The sequence below is a fragment of the Lichenostomus cassidix genome, chromosome 5, assembly GCF_008360975.1.
Source record: "Lichenostomus cassidix isolate B80296 chromosome 5, HeHo_3.0, whole genome shotgun sequence".
Taxonomy (NCBI): Eukaryota; Metazoa; Chordata; class Aves; order Passeriformes; family Meliphagidae; genus Lichenostomus; species Lichenostomus cassidix.
The window spans coordinates 33,914,268-33,927,380 of NC_139486.1; the positions used below are offsets into that span (position 1 = coordinate 33,914,268).

Genomic DNA, 13,113 nt, shown 5'->3' on the forward strand with positions numbered 1-13,113 from the left:
ACTACACTTCTTAAACCGTGAAGAGGTGTTAAAATCTAACTGTTGGAGCTCTCCTGAAGTTCCCTAGCTCACCTATCAGCCTGGAAAATCAGGATTGCATTTAAGGTGGCTTATAGAGCTTTAAATAACTGGACAAATTAAACACTTGCCATTTTGTTACTAAAATTGATGTCTCTTAAAGGTGAATAGGGGAGTGAAAAGCAATCAGTGTGAAATTTTGACTTTTCTTGTCTTCATCTTCAATGAGACTAAACAAATGTCAGGATTTTTATTGTGAACAATAGATACCTAAAGAAGTTTCAAACTAGCTGGATTGTGAAGAGGAGTTGAGCTTTTCTTTACCACAAAATTTCTTCTTCACCTGAAGCACTTTGGCAGCAGTACTGGAGCTGAAACTAGCTGTTGCTAATCAGTATACTGCAGTGTATGTTTTGCAGATTTCTAATCTGGATTTGAAAGCACCCATAGGACAAAGCATCCTAACTCATCTGCACTGTTCTGTAAAATCTGTTGGTGTGTAAACAGGTGTAGCTGTTACCTTCATCCTCCTAGGATAAAAGCTATCCTGGTTCATGTGTATGTGGTTCTTGCATGAAAGTAATTACAAAAAAAAACCCAAGTCAGTCCAAACTTCCAAAACAAGTTTTACCTGTATAATTAACTTCAGAAAAATGCAGTATGACTTCTAGAACATTGGGGTTTTTGGGTGCTGAGACTGGAACTGAGTGGGAGGAAAAAATTCACCACACTTGAGTAAGTTTGAGCATTCCTAAAACCTGTCCTTCAATGTTTCTGGCTTTGGACCAGTTGTATGACAAGTACATTTTGAGCCCAAAGATTTGAGAATCTGATCTAGCTTGAATTGCTGTTATCAGAAACAAATTAAGTTTTTAAGTTTCTTGTTGGAACTCTTAAGAATTTACCTAAAAGTCTTCAAATTTGCTTGTAGTTCTGCTGGCAAACAAAAGCAAAAATGCTACCACAGTTGCTTCACATAATCCAGGGACTTTTCCCCCTACTCCCTGCTGAAGTCCCAGAATCTGGAAGAGTTCAGTAGTAGAACCTCATGCAATTTGAAAAGAGAAGGATTTGATAAAAAGAAATCAAGCAACAGTGTGCTCTTAAGTGAATGACAGTCACAAATAGAAATTTTAACTGCAGCTATCAGCAAGTTTTTTCTCTGTAGCAAAAAATGAGTTACAAAGCCATATTTTTCCCCCTCATGTTTAAAAAAGGTAGGTATCTTACCAAAGTAATTGGTCTTCCTGTTAAATGTCATACCTTCTCAAGTATCCCATGCAACTCATAGCTCTTTATTGCTTTTCTTAAGTAAATGACATCTGACCTTAAATGGGAAGCCTCTACTATGACTACTTCCAAGTTAGCCTGCCCACTAAGAGCGTCACCTACAGAACAGCTATAGATTAAAAGCTTCTGACTAGCTTTTCCTTTGTCTAGACTCCTGTCAAAATCTGCTTCATTCCCTCTAAGATATATGCTCTCTGGGTGTGCCTCTGTTCAGGCAGGACAGCAGAAGTGGGAGAACAGTTCTGAACTTGGTCGTTTTTACTGAACTCTGCCTGAAGCCTTCCTTCTGGTAAAGGTGTGTCCAATTTCAGGAATTCATGCTTTTCTTTGGAATCATTGGGGCAAGTAAATCAAGTTAAACTGCCCATATGTATTCCACTTGACATGTTTTCCTTCAGTTTGTTCAGCATTGATAAACTCACTTGTAAAGATATAACCAGCTTTTCAGGGCAATGATGAAGTGCTGCATGTCAGAGCAAAAGCTAAAGATGACTTTAACTTCTTTCCTTGTCTTCACCTTGCATGAAACTGTGGAGAATATAAGCACTTGTATACAGGAAGTGCCAGAAGGCTGATGATAGACGTGATGAGGTCACCTCAGATTAAGAGGACAAAACAGGGTGTTATCTTTGGCTTGTTTCTGGTTAGTATTTATTAGAAAGCAAACCTAGGGATTACCACAAACAGTCTAAGCCAAGCATGTCAATTCTTCAGTGTATGGCAGACTGATGTTCACGCATATCCATGTATTTCCTAAGGCAACCAATTAGGATCAAATGAGAAGAGATAATCTTGTTAAATCTCATGCCAGTGTTCAGATGGGTAGAACTGTACTTACATGAAATTGCGTTAGTGGGACTTGCTAGTGGCTTTTGTTTCACTAGAAGATGTTGATGTAAAAATACAAGATTCTCTTGGCATCTGTTTTATTGTGAGATGATTGACACCAGTGCTAGGCATTGTTTACACAAAACATCTGAATATAGTCACAACTAGATTCAAAAAAATACTAACTGAAGACAGCATTTATAAATGCTGAAGACAGCATTTATAAATGCTGACACTGATGAAGCTTGTTTAGTTGATGCCCTGTACAGAATTGCAGTCATGATCTGATGGATTTAAATAGAGGAAACCTCTTAAAATAGGCGAAGGACAGAGTTTGAGGAAGTATTTCTTACCCAAAGAGCAGGGAGTACTTTGTTTTACTTTCCCCAGCTCTGACCTTATATTTTCCTGATAAAGCTGATGCTTCAGTATCAGCTCTTTAATTGAAACTCATACCAAGCTGCTGCCCTGGTTTGTTATTCATCTTGAGCACTTGGTTTAGAGCTTCACATCCCTGAAATCAAGGAAAAGCACCAGGAAGTTCCCCCTTACTGTAGCAAGTGACATGTCTCTATCTCCGGTATTCTTTGTGGAAGAAGTTGATGGTGCCCAGTGACAACTTGTTCTTAGGTGGAGATTATGAGAATGTAAAGCTGACTCTTGGGAAATCTTTCTAGATGTACTGTAGGGTAACATCCATGTTATATTTAATGCTGTATGCAGAGTCTGCTCAGCTTGGACAATTTTAGTTGGACCTACTGCTTTCAGACAGTGAGCCTGACTTTGTAAGAGGCTTCCCTTCAAGTGTGATTCCTGCTTGGGGAAAGTTTTTGTGCAAATTGCGTAAGATTATAAAGTCATCCACTTTGAAGCTCAAATGGCATTGATTCAACAAATGCTACAAGATACTAAAGAGGGAATTGTGAAGGGCTGAATGAATATATGGCAAGTGTCTGTCTCAGTTGAAGCTTGGAATCCACTTTGGTAATTGCAATATAAGCTCTTAGGCTACAGAAGGTCAACAGTTCTAAAAACACAGGATAGCTCAGAATCTCTGAGTTGGTGTCAGACAATGACAAAATTAAACAGAACTGTAATTAATCACTTGCATTCACTTGATTTCCTCATTCCGTCCCTTGGTTAATTTATTTACTAGTTTATTCAGCAGTGCCAGGGAAAGCTTCCTTTCTAGATTTCAGACCATCCCTGTATTTCTTAAGTCTCACTTACGTGACAGTGCCTCTAATGACAAGCAAGCTGGCACCAAGTTATCCACAGGACTAAACAACGTGGGCTGTACTTGACTGGAGCGTGAGGATTGTGCCTAGAATCTGCAAATTGGAAATGTTTCTGCTTTTCTCCTTCCTTGTGTGGTTGGTTGATCTTGTCCAGCTGCCAGACCCCTCCTCACTTCTTCCCATGCTCCAGTATGGATTTTTCTTACTGACTGCAATCTATCAGAAAAAAATCTACTCTGTCATGGCCTCTCCATGGGCTGCAGCTTCCTTCAGAAAATGTTGAACTGTGGCATCCTTTCCATGGGCTGCAGGGCAATACTTGCTCCACCATGTTTTTTTCTGTGGGCTGCAGAGGAATCTCCGCTTTGGTATCTAGAGAACCTCCTTCATGGACCTTGATTGTGCTTTGGCTTCTCACTTCCTGTTCTGCTTCCCATGCCATGTGACATTTTGCCTTTGAAGTTTGCTTTCAGAGGCACTGTCAGCCTGGCTGATGGGCTGGTCTTTGGGCTGCAGTGGGTGTGCTGTGGAACCAGCTGTGTCCAGCACAGGTCAGCCCCTGACTTCTCACAGAGACCACCTCTGCAGCTGCTGCCAAAACTTTACCCTGTCAACCCAACACGTTGTCAGACCAGGTTCTACATTGTGTGTCAGCATTGCTTCTTCTGCAATGCTGCCTTGGATTGCAAAGCTCCCAGTAGTCTGCAATGGTTTTGCCATGCTTCTGGAAGTACCACCAACATGGAGTTCACATGACAGTCAAACTGGTTGTGCCTTGAAGTCACCTGTGTCAATCCTTGTCAAGGCAGTATGGATGTTCTGGAGAGGCTGCATGTGGTTTTGCTGTGAAAGGTGACAGCACACCTAAGCAATATCAGAGAAGATGTCATCTAGTTGAACTTCTACTCTGTGCTTTTAATTTTTTTAAGATATAGCCTCAAATTGATTGAGTATTTTCAAGGTCTGTTACCATATGAATGTAAATTTCAGACTGATTGTGTTACTCTTTTTTTTTTTTTTTCCCATATGAGTGCCTTTACCTCCAGAGCACTGCAGTTCTGTACAGTTTGCAAACAGCTGCTTTGCAGGCATGTGTGTGACTTATGGGGGGTGACTCCCATAGTAAGGAAGGAGAAAGCCTGATCACCTTGAAGTTCTTTGGGATTCTAGCTTCTACACACTACTGGTGTTTCAGATTGTGGCATATAGATGCAGGTTCTCTGGCAGTGAGTTGAGTGCTAAATCCCACATAAATTCAAGCACCCACGTGGTTTTTAGTTGTGTGAATTCTGGCTCCATGAAGAGCCTCTGAAAATTTTGATATGGCAGGGCTGTCACGTTCAAACCTTGGAACTGGCCTTTCGTCTTCCCCATTTGGAAGGGGAAGAGATCACACACTTAATCATAAGCACTATAACTGCTCCTGGTGCTAAATAATTCTGAAAAAGGACTGCCAAATATTGTATCTCCTGACAAGCTTTGACCTGGGAAACTTACAGGAGCTAGTAGTTTTGGTCACCAACAATCTCCAAACAGGATAGGAATAAGTGGTTTTAAGTTACCAGAATCTGACAGTTTAACATTTTAATCTGAGGTTTTAAACCTTTACCAAATTGCTTCTCAAAGCCCCAAGAAGACTAAGCTCCTGTAGTAATTCACACTTACTGACCTTACACTTTAAAGCACTAATGAAATTCTATTACTTTACTTGCAATGCTTCCTTCCTTTTGGCAGAGTTTTGTGGAAGGTACAAACTGTAAGTAAAATGTAGTAATTTTATTAAAAAAAAAAATCTATCCTAGCTATAGCAATACCACTGCTTGAGTTAAGATTCTTGGCAATTAAGTGCAACAGGCAACAGGTTTAGTTGGGTACTTACATGCTGTAACAGCTTCCAGTTTCCCATCTGTTTTTCTGCCCATAAACAATCATTTATGCTGCATCCATTCTGTGGTCTGTGTTTCCAAGCTCATGTCTGAGCATGTTTTCTGATCCCTGGCTATGGCTGAACATGTTGTTTTGGCCTGCTGTGAGCAATAACCAGGCAACTGCTGTGGCTAGACTGACGAATTTTGTCTGCCTGCTGTGTGGCTGGAGCTGGATTTAGTCACTTGTCTTGGTGGTCAAGTCTGGATGAAGGACAGCTACTGAAGGTGGTCCAGACAGCTCTGGCGTCCTGGCTGAAGTGCTGACATACTGTGGAACTGGAGCAGCTTTGAGTGTAGGGTTCTCATTATGATACTGCAGTTTCTCATAGCCAACCTGTGCTGGCTGTAGGGATGGACCATGCTGAAAATGGGCTCTTTGTTTCTACTGGCTTAGCACCTCTAGTTATCTGGCAACTTAAAACCCTTGGAAGGGCTTCAGGTGTTCCTTTTGTGCCTCATACTAGGGAAAAATAAGTAAGTTTAACTTTTGAAATAGCTTCCAGAAGCCCACTAATTTATAAATCTGTGGCTGCTTGCAGCTTTTACCTTTTGGAGACTGGACACTCAACTTAGTGACAGTTGGTACATTTCTCCTGTTTCAGAAACCCAGCTTCTTCAGTGTTCTCAAGGAGTAGTTTAACAACTCATTCCACCATTCATATGCTTGTACATCACTGGATCAGAGGTCTTAATTCAGTGATAGTACCTGGTGTTTGGCTCTAAGCAAGAGGTGATGGCATGACTTATGAACACTTAAGAACACCAGCTGAAGTCTGGAAGTGCTAGTTATGAACTTTAGTGCTGTCCTATTATATAAACCCCATGCAAATAGGATTTACAGCTCTGAGGTTCTGCTGCAAGTTAAAGAGAAAACACTGTTTTCCATTCCTGTTCTCTTAGGAGCTATACTGACCTAACTATGCTTCTTACCTTCTGTCCAGAATAATGAGTTCTATTTCTTTTGTGCTGACTCCTTAGAGAAAGCAGAACTTGTGTGTACTCACCATGATTTGATAGTTGAGAATAGGAATAAATGTCTATGTCTGCTAAAATCACAGAAGATCCCTAGTCCACAGAGATTTGTGTTAAAATTGCAGTGTTCTGTTACGATGTTCCAGCTAAGTGTTACATGCATGAGAAGTAACTTTACTTCCAAGGAAGTGTGAGACAAACTGTTTCTTCAGCCTTTCAGAGTAGGCTAAGGCTCTATGTAGAACTTGTTGAATAGAGAGAATTTATCGCCCTCCTTGAATAGGGTCTATGTCTCAAAGCAATAGTGGATTATTTCTTTGATAATGTGAAGTGAGGAAGACCAGTTCAATGTGAGACTAGTGAGGGTGTCTGGGTTGACTTTAGTTGGAGATTCTACTTTTATTACAGGCACACTTTGCTGGTGTCCTGTGCAGGCGGAACTTCCTATCTGCACTGTACCTAGAGTAGATATAATTGAACACAGGGCTATCTACAAGAGTTTATCTGCTAAAAGAAAACTACCCATCTCTCCAGCAGAGGTCTGGGGTGACTTTTATGTCCCAACCTTGGCATTATAACTAGTTTTATCCTGCCAGTTGTTTGGAAGCTTTCCCTACAAACCTAGTATAGTGGTTGATGGGTAGACCCAGATTGATAACATGTACTTCTGAACTCTGCAAGGATAGCCACCTTTTGCCAACAATTGTAGAACACACACCTGTGATCTGATAAGGGTATTGTCTGGACTTCATGAAGCTGGGTTGATGACCTCGAGGTGTTCTGAACTGGCATACCTGGTCATGTCATACTTCCACTTACTGAACTGCACAGTGTGATTGTATCACACTAGTTATGATGCTGCTGTGTGTTGCCTGGGCAAGCTGGTTTCAAACTGAATGTGGAGCAGCACTTGAGGGGATGATGTGGCTCCTCAGAACATGGGAGAGCTATCCACAGTGCACTGGGAACTGAATTTTCAAGAGGTGTTGGTGGATGACTTTGGTCCTATATATACCTTGAAAAGTCTTTGAATAGGGAAAAGAAACTAAGCCCTCAGGTGTAATGAACCAGATCTAGCCTAGCTAGGGCATGCTACTGATTCAGACTTCTAACATCTATATTCTCTCTGCTATTAAGTCCTATGGCCAACCTGTGCAAGGCTCTTGACAGCTGCTTTTTATTTTCAATTGTCAAATACTTAAGTACTTCATTGAAATAGAACAGTGAGATGATTCTGGTGAGTGCAGGGCTTCTCTGTTCATCTGTTGCTTGTTAAATGCGAACGCAGGATTGTCACTTGCCTTCAGTTCTTCTTGTTTAGGTTTGCAGCATGGGAAAGTGAAAATCTCTAATAGGTGTCTGTAAACACAGTATGTTGAAAATTAGTCTGCAAGTGTGGATAAGGTCCTTGATGGGAATGAGGGAAGAGATCTGGAATTTGTAGCGATGTTGAATTTAGCCTGGAAATAAAGAAGAGATGATTGCTGTCTTCAGATGAGGCAGAGAATGCTCAGAAATCCTTTCTGCTGTCTAAATTACCAAAGAAGTTGGAACAAGATGGCAAAAATTTGACCAATGTACACAGTGGTGTATCATGGTGGGAATATATGGGTTGATGTGTTGTGTGGCTTGATTAGGTGAATTGGCTGATGTAAGCTAAAGGCTGAAGTCTTGCATGGAGGAAGTTATGATAACCATGGGATGTTTTTCATGTGGTTCTAGGCATGAACATCCTAGTGGTGATGTGATCCCTGTGGAGAGAGCACTTCACATAGAGGGAGCTCGATGGGAAGTCTGAGTTCCCTGTAAAGCAGAGGGCCGGGTGTGTCCCTCACCCGGAATCCTGCCCTCTCGTGGCTCTGGCTGTACAGGGAATGGCTGCCTTGTCACCTTGAGCACCAGCCTCAGGCGAGCTGCTCAGTAGGACGAGGGAGCTCGAGGGGGTGTGCTGGGCACACAGCTGTGCTCTAACGGTGGGAGGAGAAACAATGGAAACCATCCAGGAAAGACTTCCCAAGTTGAATTATTTAAATATTACGGGATGCCAAGCATTCCAGAAGCGAGATCTGGGGGTACTTATACCTTTTTGTCTGAGAATAAACCCTTTCTGGGAGGAGCCCACTGTGGAAGAGTGGCAGCATTCCCTTCTCAAAGAGCCTGGGGTTTTGAGCAAATAATCAGATACTTTGATGATCAAATGGAAAGTCAGACAAGACAGAATTTCAGAATCACACAGTGCAGAACTGCATCAGCAGTGTCGTAAAACCTGTTTTACTTCAAACCGTGTAGATAAAATGCACACCACTTTATTTACAGTGCCATGGAAGACTGTACAGGTTTGTGAACTTGGAGCATTTGGAGGTCTGTAGGTGCAAGTTAGCTTCAGGTGTGCTCTACCAACCCTTAGGTTAATCTCCTTAAGGAACTGCTTAGCTTTGAATGCTGTTGCCTGTGTGCGCTCCAACATTGTTTCTTGTTCTTTTGAAGAATAAAACTTCTTTCAGTTCAGTGTTTGTGTGGCTATAGAAGGTTAAAAGGTGTTTGGTTGCATGATTGGCTATCTGTACTTGCTTACTACCAAGAAGAAAAACTGGTGTGTGCCTTGACTTTCCAAGATCAAAACTGCTTGCAAGACTCTGCCTTTAAATCTAATCTTTAAATTTACTGTGGCTTCTAATAATGATGTATTCATTCAACTTTCATTCAGCATGCTGTTGGTGAAAGTTAATTAGATGCTTTAATTCCACTTGAATAGTATGCCTGACCAATAATACGATGAACTCACTGTGCCATTTAGAGGTGTATGCATTGGTGTGCAGCATACTGATAAGGTGTCTCAGAGATGGCTTTCTTGCATGCTTAGTTATAAAGTTCTTTGAACTGGAAATTGAGCAATTACCTCTGGAAGCAGCTAAAAAAGGCATGTGGAAGTTGTAGCTAGATGACTGTACTGAATGAACAAAGATTGGGTTATGCATCTGGCTTTTGAAGACAGTCTCAAGCCCCATCTGAGTGTGCTTGTAGACCGGAGAATCTCTGTTCTGGTAATTTGCTCAGGTTGTTTTAAGTTGGATGACTCCTAAATAGCTGCAACATGATAAAAAAAAAAAAGAGCCTAAAATGCAGTAAGACTTGTATTTTCTCTGTAGATTGTGTTCTTTGAAAGGGTGCTCCCCCGGTGTTTTAAGACTTTGTACCAAAAACTGAAGGATTTAAATTCACTATGCTAAGGATCTTTACCATACAACAAAGTAAATCACAAGCTTGGTAAGAACTTTGTTCTAAAGGTACTTTGTCCTATACTAATACAGTGGATGTATAATTGCCAAGATGCACGCCTGATACTTATTTTTTCTGTTCAGTGTTTTCTTTGCTTCAGTAGTAAGAGAATAAAGCTGTTGAACAAACTCAGTATGGTGTCTCTTTTCCTATCAAGGCTACTGCAGCTTTCTATTTCCTAGTTATAAACTATCTAAACTTACCTATCTAAACTTGTACTTTCTGCACTGTCAGGGCTGGACAACTGAGGAGGTAAGCAGATGCTGACTACTGTGTCAGTCTGTACAATGTGGGCTCTACATTGTCAAAATAAAACTAGTCAGGGTTCTGCTCAAGCCTAGAAACAGAGTCATTATTTAGCAGTTGAGAGAATCCTTTAAGACTCTCAATTACTCTTTCAGCAGATCTTTGCTCCAATAATTAAGTGTTGAATTGGAAGTGTTCAGCTTCTGGTTTTATCATGCATACTACACTTGATTTACAGTTGTTGTTGCATTTCTCCAGTCAATCTTGTTTGATTCTGAACTTGGTGAACATTCTTGTGTTGGATGGGAAACGCAGTACTGAGATGGCAAGACAGTTCCTAAAGCAGCTATGCAACTTCTGTAGCCTCTTTGAGCAGTTGGCTTGGATGCATCTGCCAAACCTGTAACTGCTGGTCTCCCACAAAAGTACATGCCTGAGATGTGATATTTTTAACTCTGGGCTTGTCAGCAGCTGAGTGGATTTCTCTGTGAAAGGCAATGATGTCAACAGTACCTACTTGACCTTCTCTTTGTACATAAGTATACTAAGATGGATTGTCAACAGTGTGTGTATTCTGCCACAGTTTTGCAGAGTGGGAACAATCTAAAGAAATTGCCCTGGAAGTTTTCAGGAAGAACTTGAGTTCTGAGCTATCTTGTGAGCCATCTTGAGAATTAAATGCACCATCAGACTGGGTACCTTCTCTGTTCTTGTCTGCCCCTTTTAAATTGAGAATTTGAAGGAGATGTTTGCCTTTTTTCATGTGCTTCCTCATTGCTTGTTTTGGGGTGCCTTACCCTAATGCTATTTCTGTTACTGGTTAGGTGGATGAGTGTTAATCTTCTCTTACAGAGGAACTAACAGTGTGTTTCTAGACTTAGAGCTGAGTGGAAGTGCCATCACTGGAAGCAAAAGCAAATGCATCCTTCACTGCCTCTCCCAGAGCTTTCTATCCTACAGGTTAGTTAGGTGATAGGAAGGGACAGTGCCTGGATCTTCTGTGTTGTGCTAACCTCAGAGGGTACTCCTTTGAGATCCTAAATAGTAGTTGGCTCTGCTGTAGTTGGGTTGGTGCCCTGTTTACACTTAGTTTGCCCCAAAGGTGGGAAAGAGAAGAGAGGAATGTCAAATGTCTTCAACTTGCCAGAGGATGTGATTAGGCAACTTAAGAGGATTTTCAAGTCTTTCAAACAAAGAGTAAATATGTCAAATGTGATGGAAAGCTCCAGAGTCTTACATGGATGCTCTCAGTATCTTTGTCAAAATTGGAGCACCAGGATAGTGTTGAATTTCTACTATTTTGAGCAGTCTGGTTTGATGGGGAAGGTACAAACTGTTGTTTGTACTGTTGTTGGAGGGGCTAGCAGGCTGCTGCCGCTCAGTAAAAAAATAACTTGCCCCTCTGCTAATGAGGGCTAGTATTTTATGGGTTTTGGGTAAGCTACTAATGAAATGATAAGCTAGTTTTACAAGAAAAACTGGCACGTTACTTTTAAGTGGAATTTGAGACTTGGATCCATGCAGTTTCATTCTTGTATTTAGATTCTTACATATGTAACCTCTTTGAAAGCCCAAACAAGTCAAGTAACTCCACAATAAGGATGCCACCTAGTCACTCAACTGGCCTGACTCTAGCTTTGGTTCCTTTGGTTGCTTTTTGCATATTTCTACCTAACCTTTCCTCGATAGATAAAAAATTGAGGACAATGCATAGTGGTGATCTGTCTTGATCCAGTGTAATACTCATGCAGCAGTATAAAAGAACAGTGATAGATTTTTGGTTAACCCTTCCCTATTGAAGGGTGTTGGCTGTACTGGTTGATTTAAAGCAATAGCACTGCTTCATTCCCTGCTGTCCAGTGTTATCCACCTATTTCCTACGTTAGACACTCAGGCTGCATCAGCAAGTGCCTCCCTATAGTCCAAACACTGCATGTAAGTGAAGCTGTAATTGCTCAGAGGTAAGAGGAAAGAGCTCTGAGGTGTAAGGCGCTAACTACATACTACACTGACCACAGCGCTGCATTTTCGTACTCTTTTCTTGGACATGCTTTTGGTGAGTAACTATGAATGTGACTGGAGGCTGAAGGAGGATAGCTTTCCAGGCATTAAGTGCCTGAAGAATGGTGGTAGATTGTGCTCTCTTTTATCTTTTCTACTGGCTTGTTTTGTGAATTTGACTGAGTTACCATCTCTAAAGTTTTTCACCTTGAGTGGAATAATACCTGCCTTACAGGTGTGTGTCAGAGCCCTTTTCCTAGTAAACATGCTGTAGTCCACAGATAAAAGAAGTCTTAGAAGTGCAAAACCTCTGAAGCTGCACAGCATGCGTATAATACATCCCCATTAAACAGCTGTTTGGCAATGTCTAATGCAATTTCCAGTTAATGAGGGATGTTTTAAACTGTTTTTAAGTAAGTCGTCTTTATTTCACGAGAGGCAGCCAAGTATGTATCCTGTTGCATTTGATGGGATCCTAGTCATTCCTTTTCCTAAGTAGGACCTCAAATTATTCTTGTTCAAGTGATGCATAGCACCTAGGAGCATTCCTGCCTGGAAGCTCAAACAAGAGCAAAGAATGTTTGGGGTGTTTTTCTCTGTGTTGGCTTGGGAACTGCAGAGGAGAAATTCTTCCAGTCTCATTCCTGCAGTCTGGTAAAACTTGCAGTAAGATACACTAGGGGGTCTGCTTTATCCTCACTTCAAATTTAAGAGTGGGAACATTCTCAACAGGAAAACTCCTCCACATAATCACAGAAGCATCTCATGCTTTCTAATAAATCTGAAATTGAAAAAGATGCTGATGTAAGTAAGCATAGTCCTTTGTAATTGAGAGAGAAAATAAAGATTTTTGGACAGATGGACTAGAAACAAATGTCGGGGGTGAAGGCCAGTGTCTGTGAGAGAACTGGAGGATTAGTGTCTACTGAAGACACTTGCTTTGGGAAAGGGAGACAGGCTTGAGGGTGAGAAGAATGAGGGAAGCATATCTGGTGCATAAGGCTATGATAGTCTACAGGCAGTTGCACCCTAGTGCCTTGGGACTAGTTTGCAGCCTCTGAAATAGCAATGTCTTGGAATGGAAGCCTAGATGTGTTCCTCCCCGTTTCTTCTGGAGGATGTTTCTGGGAACACTGTTTCCATTGCATCAGTATACAGCAGTGCTTGTTGACTCAGAAGTGCTGGTTACTGAAAGGACAGGCTAATATTGTAGAACTTGCCCTTCTCCTCCACACCAGAGAGCCCCAGTGCAAGGAGTAGGCTTGCTGAGTGGCAGGAGATGACTTGTCCTTCTTGTCTGGATGATGCAGTTT

The 13,113-nt window shown here is 41.4% G+C and overlaps 1 protein-coding gene across 7 annotated transcripts in view; it reads left to right on the forward strand.

Moving 5' to 3' along the window:
* SMOC1 (SPARC related modular calcium binding 1) overlaps window positions 1–13,113 on the forward strand; it is a 166,020-nt gene that overhangs the window by 44,030 nt on the left and 108,877 nt on the right. The window contains exon 1 of one of the 7 annotated variants that reach the window (XM_085062179.1): window positions 10,275–10,759. The exons of the other annotated variants lie outside the window; for them this stretch is intronic. Within the exon in view, the coding sequence (XP_084918305.1) occupies window positions 10,718–10,759 (42 nt within the window). The 5' untranslated portion in view covers window positions 10,275–10,717. Of the gene's footprint in view, window positions 1–10,274; window positions 10,760–13,113 lie in introns of those variants that run through there. 7 annotated transcript variants of the gene reach the window in all.